This window comes from Pseudophryne corroboree, chromosome 2 (assembly GCF_028390025.1).
Source record: "Pseudophryne corroboree isolate aPseCor3 chromosome 2, aPseCor3.hap2, whole genome shotgun sequence".
Classification (NCBI taxonomy): Eukaryota; Metazoa; Chordata; class Amphibia; order Anura; family Myobatrachidae; genus Pseudophryne; species Pseudophryne corroboree.
Window position 1 is genome coordinate 637,635,825 of NC_086445.1, and position 27,466 is coordinate 637,663,290.

At 50.1% G+C, this 27,466-nt stretch overlaps 1 protein-coding gene and 1 long non-coding RNA gene across 2 annotated transcripts; one reads left to right on the plus strand and one right to left on the minus strand.

The window, feature by feature from the left end:
* The first annotated feature begins 20,715 nt into the window (after positions 1 to 20,715).
* LOC135051042 (uncharacterized) lies at positions 20,716 to 21,284 on the plus strand. Its single transcript, XR_010242007.1, has 2 exons — positions 20,716 to 20,810; positions 21,085 to 21,284. It is a non-coding gene; the product is annotated as an uncharacterized LOC135051042 (long non-coding RNA).
* A 1,132-nt stretch (positions 21,285 to 22,416) lies between these two features.
* LOC135041509 (serine/arginine repetitive matrix protein 1-like) lies at positions 22,417 to 27,243 on the minus strand. The gene is made up of 6 exons (XM_063954942.1): positions 27,094 to 27,243; positions 25,079 to 25,257; positions 24,393 to 24,912; positions 23,805 to 24,311; positions 23,580 to 23,708; positions 22,417 to 23,504 (listed from the first exon to the last, which is right to left on the minus strand). The coding sequence occupies exons 2-6, from the start codon at positions 25,253 to 25,255 to the stop codon at positions 22,819 to 22,821; spliced, it is 2,019 nt and encodes a 672-aa protein (XP_063811012.1). The 5' UTR covers positions 25,256 to 25,257; positions 27,094 to 27,243; the 3' UTR covers positions 22,417 to 22,818.
* Positions 27,244 to 27,466: the final 223 nt, after the last annotated feature.

Here is a 27,466-nt window from a genome sequence, read left to right on the forward strand (position 1 = left end):
GTAGCAGTGTTTTCCTGTCGTTCTCCAGTAGGGGTCAGTCACACTATCTCTGGATATTTACTAATTCCACATATATAATTACAGCATTCTGCGCTTGTATTATTATTTATGACAACTGCAAGTAAAATAATAAAGCAGTAGTGTAATAAAAATACGTGACAGGATGTAGGATGACAGGATACATATAATATGTAATTGAATAAGCGTCTGCTGCCTGTAACTCTGCACTGAGAAGATGGACCAGCGCCATCTAGCATCTGCTGCCTGTAACTCTGCACTGAGAAGATGGACCAGCGCCATCTAGCATCTGCTGCCTGTAACTCTGCACTGAGGAGATGGACCAGCGGCATCTAGCGTCTGCTGCCTGTAACTCTGCACTGAGGAGATGGACCAGCGTCATCTAGCATCTGCTGCCTGTAACTCTGCACTGAGGAGATGGACCAGCGCCATCTAGCGTCTGCTGCCTGTAACTCTGTACTGAGGAGATGGACCAGCGCCATCTAGCGTCTGCTGCCTGTAACTCTGCACTGAGGAGATGGACCAGCGCCATCTAGCGTCTGCTGCCTGTAACTCTGCACTAAGATGGACCAGCGCCATCTAGCGTCTGCTGCCTGTAACTCTGCACTGAGGAGATGGACCAGCGCCATCTAGCGTCTGCTGCCTGTAACTCTGCACTGAGGAGATGGACCAGCGCCATCTAGCGTCTGCTGCCTGTAACTCTGCACTGAGAAGATGGACCAGCGCCATCTAGCGTCTGCTGCCTGTAACTCTGCACTGAGGAGATGGACCAGCGCCATCTAGCGTCTGCTGCCTGTAACTCTGCACTGAGGAGATGGACCAGCGCCATCTAGCGTCTGCTGCCTGTAACTCTGCACTGAGGAGATGGACCAGCGCCATCTAGCGTCTGCTGCCTGTAACTCTGTACTGAGGAGAAGGTACAACGCCATCTAGCGTCTGCTGCCTGTAACTCTGTACTGAGGAGATGGACCAGCGCCATCTAGCGTCTGCTGCCTGTAACTCTGCACTGAGGAGAAGGTACGGCGCCATCTAGCGTCTGCTGCCTGTAACTCTGCACTAAGATGGACCAGCGCCATCTAGCGTCTGCTGCCTGTAACTCTGCACTGAGGAGATGGACCAGCGCCATATAGCGTCTGCTGCCTGTAACTCTGCACTGAGGAGATGGACCAGCGCCATCTAGCGTCTGCTGCCTGTAACTCTGTACTGAGGAGAAGGTACAACGCCATCTAGCGTCTGCTGCCTGTAACTCTGTACTGAGGAGATGGACCAGCGCCATCTAGCGTCTGCTGCCTGTAACTCTGTACTGAGGAGAAGGTACGGCGCCATCTAGCGTCTGCTGCCTGTAACTCTGCACTAAGATGGACCAGCGCCATCTAGCGTCTGCTGCCTGTAACTCTGCACTGAGGAGATGGACCAGCGCCATCTAGCGTCTGCTGCCTGTAACTCTGCACTAAGGAAATGGACCAGCGCCATCTAGCGTCTGCTGCCTGTAACTCTGCACTGAGGAGATGGACCAGCGCCATCTAGCGTCTGCTGCCTGTAACTCTGTACTGAGGAGAAGGTATGGCGCCATCTAGCGTCTGCTGCCTGTAACTCTGCACTAAGATGGACCAGCGCCATCTAGCGTCTGCTGCCTGTATTTCTGCACTAAGGAAATGGACCAGCGCCATCTAGCGTCTGCTGCCTGTAACTCTGCACTAAGGAAATGGACCAGCGCCATCTAGCGTCTGCTGCCTGTAACTATGTACTGAGGAGACGGTACAGCGCCATCTAGCGTCTGCTGCCTGTAACTTTGCACTGAGCAGCAGGACCAGCGCCATCTAGCCTCTGCTGCCTGTAACTTGCTGTACTAATGAGAACTAATAACAGCGCTTTCTGACGGCAGCAACTGGTGTCTGGTAATGCATCAACAAGTAACACAAAATAATGTGGATGTTTACCGCTGGAAAGTACCTCTAGCAAGTAACAGGTGTAAGTAATCCGTGCGTCATCAGGTCAATCCATGTTACGTCACTGTTACTATGCATGGAACAATAACGTGAGCAGTTGTGATATCGGAGCAACACTCTGACCCCTGTTTCCCAGTGTTCACAGCAAGGGGCGCTCCGGGGAAGGGTTCATGTCTCATGATTGTAAAAGGACGGGATAGCAACTAAGTACTTGGGTGGCTTACATACAGCTTCTCAAAAAAAAAACAATACTCACCAGCCCCGCTTCTGCTTCCGGACCTCTGCTGCCTTCCGACTGGCCGCCGCGCTGTTCGGATTTATGGGAGAGACGTCACGACGTCTCTCCCATAGCACCGCATGCACACACTGTCTGAGCCGGAAGCCGGAGCTCACTGAGAGGAAGAAGCCGGGCGCCCGCTGGTAACAAAACCTCGGCGGGCGCCCGACTTCTCCCTGGGTTAGGTGAGCCGGAGGAGGGGGAACTGTGTTCAGGCTCCAAATGGAACTGACGGAACACAGTTTCGCCCTCTTTCGGCTCACTTTAACCTTTGGATATTCATATGCCTATCCCAAGTATGTATAAATTGCTGTACTGTCTTAAGCTGCCCATACACCTAAAGATTTATTGTCCGATCTGACTGGTTGGACCCAACATCTGGTAATGGATGGGAGCAAATGACAATTGACCATTTGCTCCCAAACACAGAAAAACAGACAAAAATGGTAAATCAGACAAATTGGTTAAATCCATTTGATTTAACCAATTTGTCTGAATGGACGTTTTGTCAGTTTTCCAGCATTTCGGAGCAAATGCTCAATTGTTATTTGCTCTCGTCCATTACCAGATTTTTGTTCCAACCAGCCAGATCACACAAAAAATCTGTAGGTGAATGGCCAGCCTTGAGGGGTACACACAGAGAGATCCGTGCTTGAAATCTAAGCAATCTGACTAGATTGCTTAGATATTAAGCACGGATCTCTCCCTGTGTATGCCCGACAGCGATAGCGTTGCGCGGCCCCGGTTCTAGATTGGCATGCATGCCCGCTGGGTGAAATGAGCGCCCCTCCCTCGCTCAGAGGCGGCGCTAGCTGCTCAGCAACGTCTGCAAAGCAGGGAGGCGCCGGGTTCAACAGGCACTCTCCCCGCTCTGCTACAGTAACTTACTGATGCGCTTTGTTGCGACCGGCTGCCGAAGCCTGCACCTGTCCTAGTCACACTGAGTGATAGGCAGTGGCACCGGCAGTATTAACAGAAGCTCCTCTGCCTCCTCCAGTGTTCTCCCCTTTCCCCCTTCCCTGTCCGCCTTGCTCCTCCCCGCAGCACCGTGACGTTGGAAGAATGACAGGCAGCAGCGTTCTACCCACCTCTATCCCCTCCGCTCGATCACCGTCTTCAGCACTGCCCCTCGTTTCTCCCCTGCCCTCACATCAATGGTGGATTCAGGCAGGGACATAATGTGTACTGGGGTGGAAATAAATAAGATTTTACTCACCGGTATATCTATTTCTCGTAGTCCGTAGTGGATGCTGGGACTCCGTAAGGACCATGGGGAATAGCGGCTCCGCAGGAGACTGGGCACAACTAAAGAAAGCTTTAGGACTACCTGGTGTGCACTGGCTCCTCCCACTATGACCCTCCTCCAGACCTCAGTTAGGATACTGTGCCCGGAAGAGCTGACACAATAAGGAAGGATTTTGAATCCCGGGTAAGACTCATACCAGCCACACCAATCACACCGTATAACTCGTGATACTATACCCAGTTAACAGTATGAAATATAACTGAGCCTCTCAACGGATGGCTCAACAATAACCCTTTAGTTAACAATAACTATATACAAGTATTGCAGACAATCCGCACTTGGGCGCCCAGCATCCACTACGGACTACGAGAAATAGATTTACCGGTGAGTAAAATCTTATTTTCTCTGACGTCCTAAGTGGATGCTGGGACTCCGTAAGGACCATGGGGATTATACCAAAGCTCCCAAACGGGCGGGAGAGTGCGGATGACTCTGCAGCACCGAATGAGCAAACTCTAGGTCCTCCTCAGCCAGGGTATCAAACTTGTAAAATTTAGCAAATGTGTTTGACCCCGACCAAGTAGCTGCTCGGCAAAGTTGTAAAGCCGAGACCCCTCGGGCAGCCGCCCAAGAAGAGCCCACCTTCCTCGTGGAATGGGCTTTCACTGATCTAGGATGCGGCAGTCCAGCCGCAGAATGTGCAAGCTGAATCGTACTACAAATCCAGCGAGCAATAGTCTGCTTTGAAGCAGGAGCACCCAGCATGTTGGGTGCATACAGGATAAATAGCGAGTCAGTTTTCCTGACACTAGCTGTCCTGGAAACATAATTTTTCAGGGCCCTGACTACGTCCAACAACTTGGAATCCTCCAAGTCCTTAGTAGCCGCAGGCACTACAATAGGTTGGTTCAAATGAAAAGCTGATACCACCTTAGGGAGAAACTGGGGACGAGTCCTCAATTCTGCCCTATCCATATGGAAAATCCGATAAGGGCTTTTATATGACAAAGCCGCCAATTCTGACACACGCCTGGCCGAAGCCAAGGCCAACAGCATGACCACTTTCCACGTGAGATATTTCAAATCCACGGTTTTTAGTGGCTCAAACCAATGTGACTTTAGGAAATCCAACACCACGTTGTGATCCCAAGGTGCCACCGGAGGCACAAAAGGGGGCTGAATATGCAGCACTCCCTAAACAAATGTCTGAACCTCAGGCAGTGAAGCCAGTTCTTTCTGGAAGAAAATCGACAGAGCCGAAATCTGGACCTTAATGGAACCCAATTTTAGGCCCCTAGTCACCCCTGACTGTAGGAAGTGCAGAAAACGGCCCAACTGAAATTCCTCCGTTGGGGCCTTCCTGGCCTCACACCACACAACATATTATCGCCATATGCGGTGATAATGGTTTGCGGTCACTTCTTTCCTAGCTTTAATCAGCGTAGGGATGACTTCCTCCGGAATGCCCTTTTCCTTCAGGATCCGGCGTTCAACCGCCATGCCGTCAAACGCAGCAGCGGTAAGTCTTGGAACAGACAGAGCCCCTGCTGCAGCAGGTCCTGTCTGAGCGGCAGAGGCCATGGGTCCTCTGAGATCATTTTTTGAAGTTCTGGGTACCAAGCTCTTCTTGGCCAATCCGGAACCACGAGTATAGTTCTTACTCCTCTCCTTCTTATTATTCTCAGTACCTTGGGTATGAGAGGCAGAGGAGGGAACACATACACCGACTGGTACCCCGAACGGTGTTACCAGAGCGTCCACAGCTATCGCCTGAGGGTTCCTTGACCTGGCGCAATATCTTTTTAGCTTTTTGTTGAGGCGTGACGCCATCATGTCCACCTGTGGCCTTTCCCAATGGTGTACAATCATTTGGAAGACTTCTGGATGAAGTCCCCACTCTCCCGGGTGGAGGTCGTGCCTGCTGAGAAAGTCTGCTTCCCAGTAGTCCACTCCGGGAATGAACACTGCTGACAGTGCTAACACATGATTTTCCGCCCATCGGAAAATCCTTGTGGCTTCTGCCATCGCCATCCTGCTTCTTGTGCTGCCCTGTTGGTTAACATGGGCGACCGCCGTGATGTCTGACTGGATCAACACCGGCTGGTGTTGAAGCAGGGGTCTAGCCTGACTTAGGGCATTGTGAATGGCCCTTAGTTCCAGAATATTTATGTGTAGGGAAGTCCCCTGACTCGACCATAGTCCTTGGAAGTTTCTTCCCTGTGTGACTGCCCCCCCAGCCTCGAAGGCTGGCATCCGTGGTCACCAGGACCCAGTCCTGTATGCCGAATCTGCGGCCCTCTAGAAGATGAGCACTCTGCAGCCACCACAAGAGCGACACCCTGGTCCTTGGAGACAGGGTTATCAGCCGATGCATCTGAAGATGCGACCCGGACCACTTGTCCAACAGATCCCACTGGAAGATCCTTGCATGGAACCTGCCGAATGGAATTTCTTCGTAAGAAGCTACCATCTTTCCCAGGACTCGCGTGCATTGATGCACCGACACCTGTATTTGTTTTTGGAGGTCTCTGACTAGAGATGACAACTCCTTGGCCTTCTCCTCCGGGAGAAACACTTTTTCCTGTTCTGTGTCCAGAACCATACCCAGGAACAGTAGACGCGTCGTAGGAACCAGCTGCGACTGGAATATTCAGAATCCAGCCGTGCTGTTGTAGCACTTCACGAGATAGTGCTACTCCGACCAACAACTGCTCCCTGGACCTCGCCTTTATAAGGAGATCGTCCAAGTACGGGATAATTATAACTCCCTTTTTTTCGAAGGAGTATCATCATTTCGGCCATTACCTTGGTAAATATCCTCGGTGCCGGGGACAGACCAACGGCAACGTCTGGAATTGGTAATGACAGTCCTGTACCACAATTTTGAGGTACTCCTGGTGAGGAGGGTAAATGGGGACATGCAGGTAAGCATCCTCGATGTCCAGTGATACCATGTAACCCCCTTCGTCCAGGCTTGCAATAACCGCCCTGAGCGATTCCATTTTGAACTTGAACCTTCGTATATAAGTGTTCAAGGATTTCAATTTTAGAATGGGTCTCACCGAACCGTCTGGTTTCGGTACCACAACCATTGTGGAATAGTAACCCCGGCCTTTTGAAGGAGGGGTACCTTGATTATCACCTGCTGGAGTACAGCTTGTGAATTGCCGCCAGTACTACCTCCCCTCGAGGGCAGCAGGCAAGGCTGATTTGAGGTAACGGCGAGGGGGAGTCGCCTCGAACTCCAGCTTGTATCCTTGTGATACTACTTGCAGAACCCAGGGATCCACCTGTGAGCGAGCCCACTGGTCGCTGAAGTTCCCGAGACGCGCCCCCACCGCACCTGGCTCCACCTGTGGAGCCCCAGCGTCATGCGGTGGACTCAGAGGAAGCGGGGGAAGAGTTTTGATCCTGGGAACTGGCTGTCTGGTGCAGCTTTTTCCCTCTTCCCTTGTCTCTGTGCAGAAAGGAAGCGCCTTTGACCCGCTTGCTTTTCTGAAGCCTAAAGGACTGTACCTGATAATACGGTGCTTTCTTAGGCTGTGAGGAAACCTGAGGTAAAAATTTTTCTTTCCCAGCTGTAGCTGTGGATACGAGGTCCCAGAGACCATCCCCAAACAATTCCTCACCCTTATAAGGCAGAATCTTCATGTGCCTTCTAAAGGCAGCATCGCCTGTCCACTGCCGGGTCCCTAATACCCTCCTGGCAGAATGGACATTGCATTAATTCTGGATGCCAGCCGACAATATCCCTCTGTGCATCCCTCATATATAAGACAACGTCTTTAATATGCTCTATGGTTAGCAAACCAGTATCCCTGTCCTGACAGGGTAATAGACCACGCTGTAGCAGCACTATCCATGCTGAGGCAATTGCAGGTCCCAATATAGTACCTGAGTGTGTATATACAGACTTCAGGATAGTCTCCTGCTTTTTATCAGCAGGCTCCTTCAAAGTGGCCGTATCCTAAGACGGCAGTGCCACCTTTTTTGACAAACGTGTGAGCGCCTAATCCACCCTAGGGGATATCTCCCAACGTGACCTATCCTCTGGCGGGAAAGGGTACGCCATCAGTAACTTTTTAGAAATTACCAGTTTCTTATCGGGGGAACACACGCTTCTTCACACACTTCATTCACTCATCTGATGGGGGAACAAAACACTGGCTGCTTTTTCTCCCCAAACATAAAACCCCTTTTTTGTGGTACTTGGGTTAATGTCAGAAATGTGTAACACATTTTTCATTGCCGAGATCATGCAACGGATGTACCTAGTGGATTGTGTATATGTCTCAACCTCGTCGACACTGGAGTCAGACTCCGTGTCGACATCTGTGTCTGCCATCTGAGGTAGCGGGCGTTTTTGAGCCCCTGATGGCCTTTGAGACGCCTGGGTAGGCGCGGGCTGAGAAGCCGGATGTCCCACAGCTGTTACGTCATCCAGCCTTTTATGTAAGGAGTTGACACTGTCGGTTAATACCTTCCACCTATCCATCCACTCAGGTGTCGGCCCCGCAGGGGGTATCGGCATCTGCTCCGCCTCCACATAAGCCTCCTCATCAAACATGTCGACACAGCCGTACCGACACACCGCACACACACAGGGAATGCTCTGACTGAGGACAGGACCCCACAAAGCCCTTTGGGGAGACAGAGAAAGAGTATGCCAGCACACACCAGAGCGCTATATAACACAGGGATGAACACTATAACTGAGTGATTTTCCCTTATAGCTGCTTATATATATACTGCTGCGCCTAAATTTAGTGCCCCCCTCTCTTTTTTACCCTTTGTAGTCTAGAAACTGCAGGGGAGAGCCTGGGAGCGATCCTTCCAGTTGAGCTGTGAGGGAAAAATGGCGCCAGTGTGCTGAGGGAGATAGCCCCTCCCCTTTTCCGGCGGACTTCTCCCGCTTTTTTATGGATCTCTGGCAGGGGTATTTTTCACATACATAGCCTCTAGGACTATATATTGTGATTTTTTTGCCAGCCAAGGTGTTAATATTGCTGCTCAGGGCGCCCCCCCCCCCCCCAGCGCCCTGCACCCATCAGTGACCGGAGTGTGAGGTGTGCATGAGGAGCAATGGCGCACAGCTGCAGTGCTGTGCGATACCTTGTTGAAGACCGAAGTCTTCTGCCGCCGATTTTCAGGACCATCATCTTGCTTCTGGCTCTGTAAGGGGGACGGTGGCGCGGCTCCGGGACCGGACGATCGAGGTCGGGCCCTGTGTTCGATCCCTCTGGAGCTAATGGTGTCCAGTAGCCTAAGAAGCCCAAGCTAGCTGCAAGCAGGTAGGTTCGCTTCTTCTCCCCTTAGTCCCTCGTAGCAGTGAGTCTGTTGCCAGCAGATCTCACTGAAAATAAAAAACCTAAAATTATACTTTCTTTTCTAGGAGCTCAGGAGAGCCCCTAGTGTGCATCCAGCTCAGCCGGGCACAAGAGTCTAACTGAGGTCTGGAGGAGGGTCATAGTGGGAGGAGCCAGTGCACACCAGGTAGTCCTAAAGCTTTCTTTAGTTGTGCCCAGTCTCCTGCGGAGCCGCTATTCCCCATGGTCCTTACGGAGTCCCAGCATCCACTTAGGACGTCAGAGAAATAAAGTGGCATATTAATGTGTGCTGGGGTGGGGGTGGGGGGTAAAGTGGCATATTAACATATGCTGGGGCGGGGCGGGGGGCGATATAGTGGCATATTAATGTGTACAGGGGTGGGGGGTGATATAGTGGCATATTAATGTGTGCTGTGGTGGGTGGATATAGTGGCATATTAACAGTGTGTACTAAGGGGTCGGAAGTGGCATATTGACTGTATGCTGCATGCTAGTTTTCTGCTTTGAAAGCCCAGCGGTGCAAGAAAAACAAAGAAATACCTGCTCCGGCGGTCCACTATCATCTGTCCCCAGCTGCTGCATCCTCTGACCGTTGGACTAATTCCTGCATGCAGAAAGAAGCCGGCCAGAGAAGGTAAGTTTTGTGTAGTGTGTGCAGGGAGAGGGGTGCAGTACAACGGCGATAGTGTAGTGTGTGCAGGGAGGGGGATGTAGGGTAGCGTCAATGTAGTGTGTGGGGGGCAGGGTAGTGACGGAAGTGTAGTGTGTGCAGGGAGAGGCGTGCAGGGCAGCGGCGGTAGTGTAGTGTGTGCAGGGAGGTGGTGCAGGGTAGCAGTGGTAGTGTAATGTAGTGTGCGCAGGAAAAGGGTTCAGGGTAGCGGCACTAGCGTAATGCAGTGTGTGCGGGGAGGGGGGTGCAGGGTAGCAGTGGTAGTGTAATGTAGTGTGTGCAGGAAAAGGGTTCAGAGTAGTTGCACGAGTGTAATGTAGTGTGTGCGGGGAGGGGGTGCAGGGTAGCAGTGGTAGTGTAATGTTGTGTGTGCAGGAAAAGGGTCCAGGGTAGCGGCACTAGTGTAATGCAGTGTGTGCGGGGAGGGGGGTGCAGGGTAGCAGTGGTAGTGCAATCTAGTGTGTGCAGGAAAAGGGTCCAGGGTAGCGGCACTAGTGTAATGCAGTGTGTGCAGGGAGTGGGGTGCATGGTAGCAGTGGTAGTGTAATGCAGTGTGCGCAGGAAAAGGGTTCAGGGTAGTGGCACTAGTGTAATGTAGTGTGTGCGAGGAGGGGGGTGCAGGGTAGCAGTGGTAGTGTAATGTAGTGTGCGCAGGAAAAGGGTTCAGGGTAGCGGCACTAGTGTAACGTAGTGTTTGCGGGGAAGGGGTGCATGGTAGCTGTGGTAGTGTAATGTAGTGTGCACAAGAAAAGGATTCAGGGTAGCGGCACTAGCGTAATGCAGTGTGTGCGGGGAGGGGGGTGCAGGGTAGCAGTGGTAGTGTAATGTAGTGTGTGCAGGAAAAGGGTTCAAAGTAGCTGCACGAGTGTAATGTAGTGTGTGCGGGGAGGGGGTGCAGGGTAGCAGTGGTAGTGTAATGTTGTGTGTGCAGGAAAAGGGTCCAGGGTAGCGGCACTAGTGTAATTCAGTGTGTGCGGGGGCGGTGGTACAGGGTAGCAGTGGTAGTGTAGTGTAGTGTGTGCAGGAAAAGGGTTCAGGGTAGCGGCAGTAGTGTAATGTAGTGTGTGCGGGGGGGGGGGGGTGTGCAGGCTAGCAGTGGTAGTGTAATGTTGTGTGTGCAGCAAAAGGGTCCAGGGTAGCGGCACTAGTTTAATGCAGTGTGTGTTGGGAGGGGGGTGCAGGGTAACAGTGGTAGTGTAATAGAGTTTGTACAGGAAAAGGGTCCAGGGTAGCGGCACTAGTGTAATGTAGTGTGTGCAGGGAGGGGGTGCAGGCTAGCAGAGGTAGTGTAATGTAGTGTGTGCAGGAAAAGGGTCCAGGGTAGCGGCACTAGTGTAATGCAGTGTGTGCGGGGAGGGGGGTACAGGGTAGCAGTGGTAGTGTAATGTTGTGTGTGCAGGAAAAGGGTCCAGGGTAGCGGCACTAGTTTAATGCAGTGTGTGTGGGGAGGGGGGTGCAGGGTAGCAGTGGTAGTGTAATAGAGTTTGTACAGGAAAAGGGTCCAGGGTAGCGGCACGAGTGTAATGTAGTGTGTGCAGGGAGGGGGTGCAGGCTAGCAGTGGTAGTGTAATGTAGTGTGTGCAGGAAAAGGGTCCAGGGTAGCGGCACTAGTGTAATGCAGTGTGTGCGGGGAGGGGGGTGCAGGGTAGCAATGGTAGTGTAATGTAGTGTGTGCAGGAAAAGGGTTCAGGGTAGCGGCACTAGTGTCATGTAGTGTGTGCGGATAGGGGGGTGCAGGTTAGCGGCGATAGTGTAGTCTGTGTGGGGAGAGGGGTGCAGCGTAACAGTGGTAGTATAATGTAGTGTAAGGGAGTGCAGGATAGTGGCGATAGTTTAGTGTGTGCAGGGAGGAGGTGCAAGATCGCAGCAGTAGTGTGTGCAGGGAGGGGGTGCAGGGCAGTGGCGGTAGTGGAGTGGGCTGCAGGGTATCTTTGGTTTATTGTGTGGGGAGGAGGGGATTGTTTAATTAGTCATTGGGGAAGGGGGTAGCTGACACCATCTTTAGATAGCACTAGCTATTGTAGCCTGCGGGCTACATTTCACAAAATTTACTAGGAGAGGGATTCGTAGGGTCTGCTGCTCCGCTACTCCTGCTCCGAATTTGGCTGTTTGCAGTGGGTGGCGAGTGAGAAGCTTTGACGTTTTTTGTCCCAGACCAATAGATATGACGGACATTAAAATGCTCTAGTTAAAACTTGGTATCAGTCATTATGGTAGGTATCCAGTTAGATGCAGTAAAACATCGGGGATGTTTTTTGCACATTTTCCTGATGTTTCACCAATATTTTTGTACAGGCTATCCAATTAGATCGGCCGTAAAAAAATACCTCTACTACCAAAAACACACAGGTTCAGTGAAACCTGTGTGCTTTCATGCGAAAACAAGGCGGTTTCCTGGGATTTGGTTTCGTCTGCCCGAGGCAGGTAAAACAAAATCCCTGATAAACCACGTCTCAGACGCAGCTAGTCGCAAGCGTGAGGCGACTGTGTGTGGGTAGGATCAGAGCGACCACATCTGTATTTGTAGGAGGGCGCAAAATTTTTAGTTTGCAGGAGGGCGCCGAACACCCTAGCACCCAGGGACGTGCGGTGAGCTAAATGGCTCAGGAGGCACCAGCACCGGCCCTGCAGACAGCATCGGTGTAATGTTACAGCAAGAAACAAATAGGTCCATAATGTGTTATCAACTAATGAAAAAAATCACATACAGTAGTAATAGAGTTAGCAAATCTATTATACATGTGAATTACAGGGTAATACTGGTATTATTACTTCTGCAATTATTTGGAATAAGTCTTGGTGTCCTTTACAGAAACACTGCTCTCCCCACAGCTACATAGCAGCATGAACACCAGCACCTATCACTGCACTAGTGCAAGGAGAAGGCAGGTCCCTGTGTCAGTGCACACAGAAGCAGAGAGGCTGTGTATTATATGGGTGGTGTCCTTGTTATTGCTCAGGATGAGTGTAATCATGTCACCTATGACTGAGCTCTGTGCCATCAGCTCCTGCAGTCACACTGACACCTACAAGCACGGCATCACACAACTAAAGGTTTGGCAACAAGCAGAGCGACCTCGCCTGGCCACATGCAGCATGACACAGACGTAGCAGTGTTTTCCTGTCGTTCTCCAGTAGGGGTCAGTCACACTATCTCTGGATATTTACTAATTCCACATATATAATTACAGCATTCTGCGGTTGTATTATTATTTATGACAACTGCAAGTAAAATAATAAAGCAGTAGTGTAATAAAAATACGTGACAGGATGTAGGATGACAGGATACATATAATATGTAATTGAATAAGCGTCTGCTGCCTGTAACTCTGCACTGAGAAGATGGACCAGCGCCATCTAGCATCTGCTGCCTGTAACTCTGCACTGAGAAGATGGACCAGCGCCATCTAGCATCTGCTGCCTGTAACTCTGCACTGAGGAGATGGACCAGCGGCATCTAGCGTCTGCTGCCTGTAACTCTGCACTGAGGAGATGGACCAGCGTCATCTAGCATCTGCTGCCTGTAACTCTGCACTGAGGAGATGGACCAGCGCCATCTAGCGTCTGCTGCCTGTAACTCTGCACTGAGGAGATGGACCAGCGCCATCTAGCGTCTTCTGCTTGTAACTCTGCACTGAGGAGATGGACCAGCGCCATCTAGCGTCTGCTGCCTGTAACTCTGTACTGAGGAGAAGGTACGGCGCCATCTACCGTCTGCTGCCCGTAACTCTGCACTAAGATGGACCAGCGCCATCTAGCGTCTGCTGCCTGTAACTCTGCACTGAGGAGATGGACCAGCGCCATCTAGCGTCTGCTGCCTGTAACTCTGCACTAAGGAAATGGACCAGCGCCATCTAGCGTCTGCTGCCTGTAACTCTGCACTTAGGAGATGGACCAGCGCCATCTAGCGTCTGTTGCCTGTAACTCTGTACTGAGGAGAAGGTATGGCGCCATCTAGCGTCTGCTGCCTGTAACTCTGCACTAAGATGGACCAGCGCCATCTAGCGTCTGCTGCCTGTATTTCTGCACTAAGGAAATGGACCAGCGCCATCTAGCGTCTGCTACCTGTAACGCTGAACTGAGGAGAAGGTACAACGCCATCTAGCGTATGCTGCCTGTAACTCTGAACTGAGGAGAAGGTACAGCGCCATCTAGCGTCTGCAGCTTGTAACTCTGCACTGAGGAGAAGGTACGGCGCCATCTAGCGTCTGCTGCCTGTAACTCTGCACTAAGATGGACCAGTGCCATCTAGCGTCTGCTGCCTGTAACTCTGCACTAAGGAAATGGACCAGCGCCATCTAGCGTCTGCTGCCTGTAACTATGTACTGAGGAGAAGGTACAGCGCCATCTAGCGTCTGCTGCCTGTAACTTTGCACTGAGCAGCAGGACCAGCGCCATCTAGCCTCTGCTGCCTGTAACTTGCTGTACTAATGAGAACTAATAACAGCGCTTTCTGACGGCAGCAACTGGTGTCTGGTAATGCATCAACAAGTAACACAAAAATAAGGTGGATGTTTACCGCTGGAAAGTACCTCCAGCAAGTAACAGGTGTAAGTAATCCGTGCGTCATCAGGTCAATCCATGTTACGTCACTGTTACTTTGCATGGAACAATAACGTGAGCAGTTGTGATATCGGAGCAGCACTCTGACCCCTGTTTCCCAGTGTTCACAGCAAGGGGCGCTCCGGGGAAGGGTTCATGTCTCATGATTGTAAAAGGACGGGATAGCAACTAAGTACTTGGGTGGCTTACATACAGCTTCTCAAAAACAAAACAATACTCACCAGCCCCGCTTCTGCTTCCGGACCTCTGCTGCCCTCCGCTGTTCGGATTTATGGGAGAGACGTCACGACGTCTCTCCCATAGCACCGCATGCACACACTGTCTGAGCCGGAAGCCGGAGCTCACTGAGAGGAAGAAGCCGGGCGCCCGCTGGTAACAAAACCTCGGCGGGCGCCCGACTTCTCCCTGGGTTAGGTGAGCCGGAGGAGGGGGAACTGCGTTCCGGCTCCAAATGGAACTGACGGAACACAGTTTCGCCCTCTTTCGGCTAACTTTAACCTTTGGATATTCATATGCCTATCCCAAGTATGTATAAATTGCTGTACTGTCTTAAGCTGCCCATACACCTAAAGATTTATTGTCCGATCTGACTGGTTGGACCCAACATCTGGTAATGGATGGGAGCAAATGACAATTGACCATTTGCTCCCAAACACAGAAAAACAGACAAAAATGGTAAATCAGACAAATTGGTTAAATCCATTTGATTTAACCAATTTGTCTGAATGGACGTTTTGTCAGTTTCCGGCATTTCGGAGCAAATGCTCAATTGTTATTTGCTCTCGTCCATTACCAGATTTTTGTTCCAACCAGCCAGATCACACAAAAAAATCTGTAGGTGAATGGCCAGCCTTGAGGGGTACACACGGAGAGATCCATGCTTGAAATCTAAGCAATCTGACTAGATTGCTTAGATATTAAGCACGGATCTCTCCCTGTGTATGCCCGACAGCGATAGCGTTGCGCGGCCCCGGTTCTAGATTGGCATGCATGCCCGCTGGGTGAAATGAGCGCCCCTCCCTCGCTCAGAGGCGGCGCTAGCTGCTCAGCAACGTCTGCAAAGCAGGGAGGCGCCGGGTTCAACAGGCACTCTCCCCGCTCTGCTTCAGTAACTTACTGATGTGCTTTGTTGCGACCGGCTGCCGAAGCCTGCACCTGTCCTAGTCACACTGAGTGACAGGCAGTGGCACCGGCAGTATTAACAGAAGCTCCTCTGCCTCCTCCAGTGTTCTCCCCTTTCCCCTTCCCTGTCCGCCTTGCTCCTCCCCGCAGCACCGTGACGTTGGAAGAATGACAGGCAGCAGCGTTCTACCCACCTCTATCCCCTCCGCTCGATCACCGTCTTCAGCACCGCCCCTCGTTTCTCCCCTGCCCTCACATCAATGGTGGATTCAGGCAGGGACATTATGTGTGCTGGGGTGGAAATAATAAAGTGGCATATTAATGTGTGCTGGGGTGGGGGTGGGGGGTAAAGTGGCATATTAACATATGCTGGGGCGGGGGGCGATATAGTGGCATATTAATGTGTACAGGGGTGGGGGGTGATATAGTGGCATATTAATGTGTGCTGTGGTGGGTGGATAAAGTGGCATATTAACAGTGTGTACTAAGGGGTCGGAAGTGGCATATTGACTGTATGCTGCATGCTGGTTTTCTGCTTTGAAAGCCCAGCGGTGCAAGAAAAACAAAGAAATACCTGCTCCGGCGGTCCACTATCATCTGTCCCCAGCTGCTGCATCCTCTGACCGTTGGACTAGTTCCTGCATGAAGAAAGAAGCCGGCCAGAGAAGGTAAGTTTTGTGTAGTGTGTGCAGGGAGATGGGTGCAGTACAACGGCGATAGTGTAGTGTGTGCAGGGAGGGGGATGTAGGGTAGCGTCAATGTAGTGTGTGGGGGGCAGGGTAGTGACGGAAGTGTAGTGTGTGCAGGGAGAGGCGTGCAGGGCAGCGGCGGTAGTGTAGTGTGTGCAGGGAGGTGGTGCAGGGTAGCAGTGGTAGTGTAATGTAGTGTGCGCAGGAAAAGGGTTCAGGGTAGCGGCACTAGTGTAACGTAGTGTTTGCGGGGAGGGGGTGCATGGTAGCTGTGGTAGTGTAATGTAGTGTGCACAGGAAAAGGATTCAGGGTAGCGGCACTAGCGTAATGCAGTGTGTGCGGAGAGGGGGGTGCAGGGTAGCAGTGGTAGTGTAATGTAGTGTGTGCAGGAAAAGGGTTCAGGGTAGCGGCACTAGTGTAACGTAGTGTTTGCGGGGAGGGGGTGCATGGTAGCTGTGGTAGTGTAATGTAGTGTGCACAGGAAAAGGATTCAGGGTAGCGGCACTAGCGTAATGCAGTGTGTGCGGGGAGGGGGGTGCAGGGTAGCAGTGGTAGTGTAATGTAGTGTATGCAGGAAAAGGGTTCAGAGTAGCTGCACGAGTGTAATGTAGTGTGTGCGCGGGGAGGGGGTGCAGGGTAGCAGTGGTAGTGTAATGTTGTGTGTGCAGGAAAAGGGTCCAGGGTAGCGGCACTAGTGTAATGCAGTGTGTGCGGGGAGGGGGGTGCAGGGTAGCAGTGGTAGTGTAATGTAGTGTGTGCAGGAAAAGGGTTCAGGGTAGCGGCAGTAGTGTAATGTAGTGTGTGCGGGGGGGGGGGGGTGCAGGGTAGTGGTGGTAGTGTAATGTTGTGTGTGCAGGAAAAGGGTCCAGGGTAGCGGCACTAGTTTAATGCAGTGTGTGTGGGGAGGGGGGTGCAGGGTAGCAGTGGTAGTGTAATAGAGTTTGTACAGGAAAAGGGTCCAGGGTAGCGGCACTAGTGTAATGTAGTGTGTGCAGGGAGGGGGTGCAGGCTAGCAGTGGTAGTGTAATGTAGTGTGTGCAGGAAAAGGGTCCAGGGTAGCGGCACTAGTGTAATGCAGTGTGTGCGGGGAGGGGGGTACAGGGTAGTAGTGGTAGTGTAATGTAGTGCGTGCAGGAAAAGGTTCCAGGGTAGCGGCACTAGTGTAATGCAGTGTGTGCGGGGAGGGGGGTGCAGGGTAGCAGTGGTAGTGTAATGTAGTGTGTGCAGGAAAAGGGTTCAGGGTAGCGGCACGAGTGTAATGTAGTGTGTGTTCGGGGAGGGGGTGCAGGGTAGCAGTAGTAGTGTAATGTTGTGTGTGCAGGAAAAGGGTTCAGGGTATCGGCCCTAGTGTCATGTAGTGTGTGCGGAGAGGGGGGTGCAGGGTAGCGGCGATAGTGTAGTCTGTGTGGGGAGAGGGGTGCAGCGTAGCAGTGGTAGTATAATGTAGTGTAAGGGAGTGCAGGATAGTGGCGATAGTTTAGTGTGTGCAGGGAGGAGGTGCAAGATCGCAGCAGTAGTGTGTGCAGGGAGGGGGTGCAGGGCAGTGGCGGTAGTGGAGTGGGCTGCAGGGTATCTTTGGTTTATTGTGTGGGGAGGAGGGGATTGTTTAATTAGTCATTGGGGAAGGGGGTAGCTGACACCATCTTTAGATAGCACTAGCTATTGTAGCCTGCGGGCTACATTTCACAAAATTTACTAGGAGAGGGATTCGTAGGGTCTGCTGCTCCCCTACTCCTGCTCTGAATTTGACTGTTTGCAGTGGGTGGCGAGTGAGAAGCTTTGACGTTTTTTGTCCCAGACCAATAGATATGACGGACATTAAAATGCTCTAGTTAAAACTTGGTATCAGTCATTTGGATGCACTCTATGCAGTGGCGTAACTAGAAATTTTTCTCCCCCAAGCCAAAAAATTCTTCGGCGCCCCCCCTCCCCCCCCCTCATGCTCCATAATTGGGAGCAAGAAAGGGATAAATATGCGCGCGCGACAAAAAAGGGGTGTGGTTTCGTTGGAATGGGCGTGGTTTCGCATAAAGGGGCGTGGCATTGCAGGAAAAGACTACCTTATACCCCAGTTTTGCAACCTGCACGCCCATACGTTGGCCACCACAGGAAAGAAAAATAATCCTGATTCATGCCCCTTACATTATTTGTCATTTTTCCTCCTTATAGTAATGCCCAGTATACATTATGCCACATACTGCAATGGCCCTTAGACATTATGCCGCACACAATAATGCACATGACACAATATGCACACACTGTAATGCCCCCGACACATTATGCCACACACCGTAATGCCTGTGACACATTATGCCACACACCGTAATGCCTGTGACACATTATGACAGGAATCGCAATGCCCGTTATACATTATGCTACACACTGCAATGCCCCTGATACATTATAGCACATACAGGGGTATATGCAATTGCAGTCGAATTGCGGTCGAATTTCAGAAATAGTCGAATTCCGGAACTTTTTCGCCCCAAAAATAAATTCGCCTATGCAGTACAGTACTTATCGCAAAAAAACGGACATTCAAAATTCGACTTTTGGCAATTCGACTTTTTTCGCATTCGGCTTTTCTGCAATGGTACAGATGCTGCAATTCGCCCAAAGCATATTCAATTCAAGTTTGGAAATTCGCCTGCAGTGCTTTTCGACCGCAAATTCGACTATTTCAGTCCGCCTCAGTTGACTGGCGGGATCTAAAAAAAAAATTTTAGTACATGATTTTTTTTGATATTTGAGGATTGCTAATAGCATATCTATTTATATTTGAAAGGATTATCTACTTGGTTTGTCTTTTTTTGCTTCACAAGTATTATTTAATTGATTTTTCAAAGGAATATTTTTTTCTTCAATCTCCTGAGGGAAATTTACCCATGATTCCACAGTTTTACCCAGGATACACTTCTGCAAAGCCCCTCCTATCTCCTCACTCCCAGGTTTGAGACTACAGGGAGAAGGAGCCATTTTACAGTCAGCTCTGTGGAATCGTTTTTTTAGGAAAATTCCTGCGTTTTAAAACACATTCCTATTTTTGTACTGACTACAATGATGGAGCCTTTTTCTGACCAGATTGTGATGTTCATGCTGGCTGCAAGCATGATGGAGGAAAAAAGTGCTGATGAACATCAGGATCCAGGTCAGCAAATGTCTGCATTGGGTGAGCCAGTATTGCGGGTTTCATTTCCACGTCCACGCCAGTATCGCACTAGGCGTGAACTGGAGGATCTCAGCGAGTTCGAGGTGATACAAAATTATCGCTTATCGACTCGCGACATATATTCGCTGTACGCTCTGTTGGAGGCCGACTTGGAACCTCGGGCACGGACAAATCGTGCAATCAGCGGTTTTCAGAAACTGCTGGGGACGTTACATTTTTTGGCGTCAGGCACATTCCAGCCTACACTGTCTCAAACATGCGGTTTTTCACAGTCGACACTGTCGCGCTGTATAACCCAGGTCATTAGGGCTTTCCGCAAATTGACGATCCAGTACATCACATTTCCAGAGACGGACAGCGAATGTCGTGAGATCAAATTAGGGTTTTTCAACAAATACAAATTTCCCAATGTGCTGGGCGCGATTGACTGTACCCACGTGCAGATCAGACCGCCACGGAATTCAGAGGAATGTTTTCGGAACCGAAAACAGTTCCATTCCCTGAACGTGCAGGCGGTCTGTGATGTAAACATGAGATTTTTGAACATTTTTGTGGGATTTCCTGGATCATCTCACGACTCCTTCATCCTAAGCCAGTCATCGCTGTTTGACAAGTCTGAAACAGGAAACATGCCTGGTGGCTGGCTGTTAGGTATGTATTTCAATTTTTTGGATTTTTATTATTATTATTTATTTATTTATTTTACAAGTACCTAACATTTTTTTTATATTTTCTATAGGCGATGCGGGTTATCCAAACAAACCGTGGCTCTTGACCCCATTGTCTAATCCTGTCGGTAGAGCAGAAAAACGTTACCAAGAGACACACATTGCATCGAGGCAAATAATTGAACGTGCCTTCGGTGTACTTAAAAGCCGGTTTCGATGTTTAGACACTTCCGGCGGTGCTCTTTTGTACTCACCGGCGAAGGTTTGCGGCATGGTAAATGCATGTTGTATTTTACACAACATATGTGTCGCAAACCGTTTGCCGGTGACTCTTCGTCGCAGTGCTTTCCGACGCGGGAACCGGTCTTCTGCTCTACCGGTGGGTATGGACGAAGGAGAGGATTCCCGGCGGACATTGATCCAAAATTATTTTGCAGTTGCCTGTGAGTATACTGACAACATTTGTATTATCGTGTAAACTGACATTGGAATATTTTTAAAAAAACCTCTTCATTTATGTATTTCAGAGATTTACATCCTGTTGATGTATATCCCCAGGCCATGTTTGTACAGTTCGTTACCCCCTGTTTTATCCTGTTGTTGGGTTACCGCAAATATTTGATCCTTTTATCCAACTCTACCATGGGCGACCTACTGGTGATGTGGACCTGACCCTCCGCCATGTAGCAGACAACCCCCCCTCAGGTGAGATGTATTGCCCAAAACTCCCTTGTCCAAAATCACCCCGGCATGTCCAAAGTGCAGCCCTCCGGCATTTGCAAGACTGCACATCCAAACATTCCCTGAAACAGCAATGCTAGTCAGGGAATGTTTGGATGTGTAGTGATGCAAGTGCAGGAGGGTTGCATTTGGGCCGCTGTAACCCGCTTGTGTTGTGTGGACTGTTGTATGTACCTCTTTTTCCCAGTCCCAGGGTGACTCTATCACCCATATCTGGAAGCTCAAACTGTTCTCTTCCACAGGTCCTGCGATGTATCTTCCCAAGTAGCGTGGATGTGAAGAGACACGACATTTCAACTGATGTTCCATGGGCGACCTACTGGTGATGTGGACCTGACCCTCCGCCATGTAGCAGACAACCCCCCCTCAGGTGAGATGTATTGCCCAAAACTCCCTTGTCCAAAATCACCCCGACATGTCCAAAGTGCAGCCCTCCGGCATTTGCAAGACTGCACATCCAAACATTCCCTGAAACAGCAATGCTAGGGAATGTTTGGATGTGTAGTGATGCAAGTGCCGGAGGGTTGCATTTGGGCCGCTGCAACCCGCTTGTGTTGTGTGGACTGTTGTATGTACCTCTTTTTCCCAGTCCCAGGGTGACCCTATCACCCATATCTGGAAGCTCATACTGTTCTCTTCCACAGGTCTTCCGGTGTATCCTTCCTAAGTGGCGTGGATGTGAAGAGACACAGTTCCCCTGATGTTCCCTGGGCAATCTACTTACGTACAATTCAACTGCATTACAAATTTTAATAAAAACCACAGGAAACTTCTATTTTTAAAAGTTTATTGAAGAAAAATGTTATTTTTTAAATAAAGTTTGAAAGTTAATTAAAACAAAAAAGGAGTTTGTTCTTCTTTACATTCTTTTCTTGTGTATATAGATATCTGTGGGGAAAAGAAAAAAAGTATATTAAAGTAAAGACACACTAAATTCATGTTCATTTCTTTTCAATGAAAATTTGTGGAACAACACAGCCCAGCATGACCCATTGCTGGACTGTGTGGTTCTACAAAGGCATGCGGTTCAAAGTGAAATAGTGGCGTCAGTGGTCAGCACTTTGAAACGCTAACATTTGTGGAACAACACAGCCCAGCATGACCCATTGCTGGACTGTGTGGTTCTACAAAGGCATGCAGTTCAAAGTGAAATAGTGGCGTCAGTGGTCAGCACTTTGAAACGCTAACATTTGTGGAACAACACAGCCCAGCATGACCCATTGCTGGACTGTGTGGTTCTACAAAGGCATGCGGTTCAAAGTGAAATAGTGGCGTCAGTGGTCAGCACTTTGAAACGCTAGCATTTGTGGAACAACACAGCCCAGCATGACCCATTGCTGGACTGTGTGGTTCTACAAAGGCATGCGGTTCAAAGTGAAATAGTGGCGTCAGTGGTCAGCACTTTGAAACGCTAACATTTGTGGAACAACACAGCCCAGCATGACCCATTGCTGGACTGTGTGGTTCTACAAAGGCATGCGGTTCAAAGTGAAATAGTGGCGTCAGTGGTCAGCACTTTGAAATGCTAACATTTGTGGAACAACACAGCCCAGCATGACCCATTGCTGGACTGTGTGGTTCTACAAAGGCATGCGGTTCAAAGTGAAATAGTGGCGTCAGTGGTCAGCACTTTGAAACGCTAACATTTGTGGAACAACACAGCCCAGCATGACCCATTGCTGGACTGTGTGGTTCTACAAAGGCATGCAGTTCAAAGTGAAATAGTGGCGTCAGTGGTCAGCACTTTGAAACGCTAACATTTGTGGAACAACACAGCCCAGCATGACCCATTGCTGGACTGTGTGGTTCTACAAAGGCATGCAGTTCAAAGTGAAATAGTGGTGTCAGTGGTCAGCACTTTGAAACGCTAACATTTGTGGAACAACACAGCCCAGCATGACCCATTGCTGGACTGTGTGGTTCTACAAAGGCATGCGGTTCAAAGTTTCTTGAATAGATACATTGAAACATGGTTCTACTCACCTTGGTACGCACAACACGAACTTATGCCGTCCACTTCATTTTTCCCCACCAATCCTATGAATAAGTCAAAAACACAGACTAGTGAATAGTAAATTCACACAATGAAAGCCTACTGTACACCATTACAAAAAGGATTTTTGGAAGAAAAAAGTGGTATCAGAATAGCTCTTTGGCCCATCATACATGTAGCCACAAGGAGCTTTCATCCGTTACCACACGCGCCCGCATACATGCCCGCGCATGTATGCCTACACAAAGCTCCTTGGTAGTACCCGGTCACGGGTGGGGAAGCCCAACACAGAAAACAATAGTAAGAAAAAAAAACAAACTAATGGGAGGGGAAGAAAGGGATACATGAAAAACATATATGAGTAAATAAAACAATACGACCGGGTTTATGGTGGAAGTCTGTCCGGATCCTCTTCTTCCCCCTGATAGGGCGTGGATGTCCTGGGAGGCTGGGTAGTATGTTGACTGGGCCTCTGTGCCCATGCGGCTGAAGATTGTGTGGCCGGTGGTGGAGGCATCTGGGGGGTGGGGTACATCCCTGTATATCCCTGGTACATCTGTGACTGTCTGTACTGGGATGGGACTTGAGGAAGGGTACGAGGCGTCCTTGTGGCTTGCGACGGCGGATATGGTGGATCACCAGCGTGTTGATGAGCTGGTCCTGGGAGCTTATCATAGATCATCTGCAGTGTGGTTGCGATGACCTGTTGGCTGGATGAGGAGTGTCGATGACTCTCCGACATGTTTTTATTGCTTTCTGCCAGACATGAGCTGTTGTCCACGAGCCGGGTCATGGATTCGGCCAGAATGTGAAGTACGTTCATATTCTCCCTATGATCTTGCATTCTGACCTGTAGTATTGTGGCCGTGCTGTCGGAAAGAGTCTTCTGCAGTTCAAGCAGACTGTTTGACATCTTCTCCATTGTCCTCTCAATGTTGTCCAGTCTGCTTCCCACGACATTTGTGTACGTATCCTGGCGGGTCCCAATCTCCGATGCCAGGGTGTGAACCCTCTGAACAGTTGAGGGATTCTGCCCTTCCTGGATGTCTGCCACCACTTGGATTTGGGCAGCTGAAAAGAAAATTAGAAAATATTATACACATTCATCATACATTTTTTTAAAGGCTCACAATTCAATTTACTCACACAGGGATGTAGCAACTGGAGCCTCCTGCACTTCCACCTCGTCATCCTCTGACGACTCCTGTAGGAGGAGATCCGGCCTGAAGTAGGAACCAATCCCCGAAGCTAGTCCGCTGCTGGTCCGTGGCACCACTGTTTGCAAAATAATTTTTTTGGGAAAGTTAATAAACTTTACACAACTGCTGACCCCCCCCCCCCCTCCCACACACACACAAAATAAATACAAACCTTCTCCATCCTGTGATGCCGCTGCTCCAGGAGCTCCACTTGTCCTCGTTTCGGAAGACTTTTCAAGGGTCTGGCTGGATACGTCTGCACGGCTGTCCTCAAACCCAAGAAAAGTTTCGTCTGTTAACCCTGTAGACTCAAACAGATCGGGTGATGGGTCCACAAGGGTTGTGTCTTGAGGCTCTTCAGTCACAGTCCCAGAGCTCCTGGAGAGACGACGATCTGGTGATGGCCTGCGCGCAGGAGCTGTAGTTTGGCGCCCATCTTGTGGTGTGGTCGCCGACGGTGTCTGGCGCACAGGTGATAGTCTGTGCGCTGACGTCGTCTGGTGCACAGGTGACAAACTGCGCGATGACGAACTGTGGCGCACAGGTGACGATCTGTGTGCTCGCGATGCTTGCGGCGCAGTTGATGGTCCGCGCGCTGCTGCTGATGCCTGCTGCACAGGTGACGGTCCGTGCGCTGGCGATGTCCTGTGCGCAGGTGATGTCCTCTGGGCAGGCCTGTCTGAAAAAAAAAAAAAAAAAAGCACATTAGCACATAAAAAATTTTTAAAGGGAAGTACAGCTCATGTGAATGTATTCTTACCATCAGACCTCCTTTTGGACGGCTTATCTCCCGCCTTCTTCCGTCTTCTGGGCGGTTCATCCTCCTCGGGAAAGCCAGCAGGACGGCTAGAGTCCACACCTCCGCGAACTCCTTCGACCATGGCAGGGTTCATGCGCCTTCTAATAACATCCTCCCAGGGTAGCCACTTCAGGTTGAGAGCCGGGCCACCTCCCGTAGCTGTCTCATGTCGGCGCTGAATCCCCATCTTCTTCTTGGTCTGTCTGCGGCAATCACTGTACCGCTTCAAGCAATTTCTGGTGCTCCGGTGGTTTCCAGATATTGCAGTGACTTGACTCGCAATGGATTCCCAGATGCTTCGCTTTGTCCTAGCTGCTGTTGTCTGTGCCCTTGGTCCATACAAAACGTCGTAGGACCTGTCGACGCAATCCACTAGGGTACAGTTTTCCGCCTCAGTGTATCTGGGTCCACGCGGCTTTTTCGGTCCTGCATCTTCACCAGAGGCTTCCTCCTCCGACTGCTCCTCTGGCTGGCTTCTTGCCTTTAGGGATTAAAAAAAAAAAATTTTTTTTTAATAAGATCGGTATGTACCTGTGAGTGTCAGTATCCCTGGCATTGCGCACATATTCCAGTAGGTGTGCATGGCATTGCACAAACTACAGTGGGTAAAGTTTGATGCTATTTGTGTCTGCAGGTGTGGTTAGTACCTTTCTACTAGGCTTTTTCTTGGACTTCTCATGGGCCCTTGACGACCGCGGCTGGTCACTACATGCCTGGTCGGTCGTATCCGCCTCCTGGGTTGGCTCCCACTCCTCGTTGCTATGCAGGGATAGATCCGAGGGGGTGGGGGAAGGGGCGGATCGGGTCTGCTTGTCCTTTGACATCTCTGTTATAAAATAAAATAAAAATAAAATAAACATACATACATACATACATACATGTATAAATGGCTGACCCACACAAAATGGCTGACCCACACAAAATGGCTGACCGCGACCAGACTGTCGACCAAACTTGCTCCAAATCACCCCAAACTGGCCAGAAAGCATCCCAGCACACTCAGGAGGTACACCACAGCTAAATTAGGAGGGAAAACACATGTTTGCCAAACAGCCGACAGCACATGTCGACCAAACTTGCTCCAAATCACTCCAAAATGGCCAGAAAGCATCCCAGCACACTCAGGAGGTACACCAATGCTAAATGAGGAGGGAAAACACATGTTTGCCAAACAGTCCACAGCACATGTCGACCAGGCTGTCGACCAAACTTGCTCCAAATCACCCCAAAATGGCCAGAAAGCATCCCAGCACACTCAGGAGGTACACCAATGCTAAATGAGGAGGGAAAACACATGTTTGCCAAACAGCCGACAGCACATGTCGACCAAACTTGCTCCAAATCACTCCAAAATGGCCAGAAAGCATCCCAGCACACTCAGGAGGTACACCACAGCTAAATTAGGAGGGAAAACACATGTTTGCCAAACAGCCGACAGCACATGTCGACCAAACTTGCTCCAAATCACTCCAAAATGGCCAGAAAGCATCCCAGCACACTCAGGAGGTACACCAATGCTAAATGAGGAGGGAAAACACATGTTTGCCAAACAGTCCACAGCACATGTCGACCAGGCTGTCGACCAAACTTGCTCCAAATCACCCCAAAATGGCCAGAAAGCATCCCAGCACACTCAGGAGGTACACCAATGCTAAATGAGGAGGGAAAACACATGTTTGCCAAACAGCCGACAGCACATGTCGACCAAACTTGCTCCAAATCACTCCAAAATGGCCAGAAAGCATCCCAGCACACTCAGGAGGTACACCACAGCTAAATTAGGAGGGAAAACACATGTTTGCCAAACAGCCGACAGCACATGTCGACCAGACTGTCGACCAAACTTGCTCCAAATCATTCCAAAATGGCCAGAAAGCATCCCAGCACACTCAGGAGGTACGCCACAGCTAAATTAGGAGGGAAAACACATGTTTGCCAAACAGCCGACAGCACATGTCAGCAATGTGACCCACCAAACTTGCTCCAAATCACCCCAAAATGGCCAGAAAGCATCCCAGCACACTCAGGAGGTATGCCACAGCTAAATTAGGAGGGAAAACACATGTTTGCCAAACAGTCGACAGCACATGTCAGCAATGTGACCCACCAAACTTGCTCCAAATCACCCCAAAATGGCCAGAAAGCATCCCAGCACACTCAGGAGGTACACCAATGCTAAATGAGGAGGGAAAACACATGTTTGCCAAACAGTCCACAGCACATGTCGACCAGGCTGTCGACCAAACTTGCTCCAAATCACCCCAAAATGGCCAGAAAGCATCCCAGCACACTCAGGAGGTACACCAATGCTAAATGAGGAGGGAAAACACATGTTTGCCAAACAGTCCACAGCACATGTCGACCAGGCTGTCGACCAAACTTGCTCCAAATCACCCCAAAATGGCCAGAAAGCATCCCAGCACACTCAGGAGGTACACCAATGCTAATAGAAGACCCAAAAAGTCATTTAAAGAATTAAAAAAAAAACGTGAAAAACTACCCCAAAACACAAGTCTCCCCCAAAAAATGCAGCAACACAAGCAAGGGGCTATACACATACCTGCACACATGCACACATACACAAACACCCCATGTACACCTCATGGCAACCCCCACTACACAAACACATACATGCAACACCAGACACACATGTGGTACTTACCTACAAATGTTGTAAAAGCTCCTAAAATGGCTCTCCTCCGGGGTAACAGGAATCCTCCTGACTGTCCTGGAATAAAGCCTGCTGGAGTGTCCAAACGATATCCACAGCAAACAACCAAATTGCTAGCTCTGCACCTCCTCACACCTCTCTGCAGGTTCACAAAATGGCTGCAGAGCACGCAGCAAACAAGCCCTAATAAAGGGCTGCTTTCGGCGGGAAGGCGAATTCGGGACGCCCACTACTCGCCGATTGGCCGTTATCCGCCTGGGGGTGGGTCGAATCCGTTTTACATTGCATATGGTGAATTCAGGGTCCCGGCGACAGGGCTGCGGCTGGCGAGTGCGGGCGAATTTTACAGGGGCGGATTAAATGA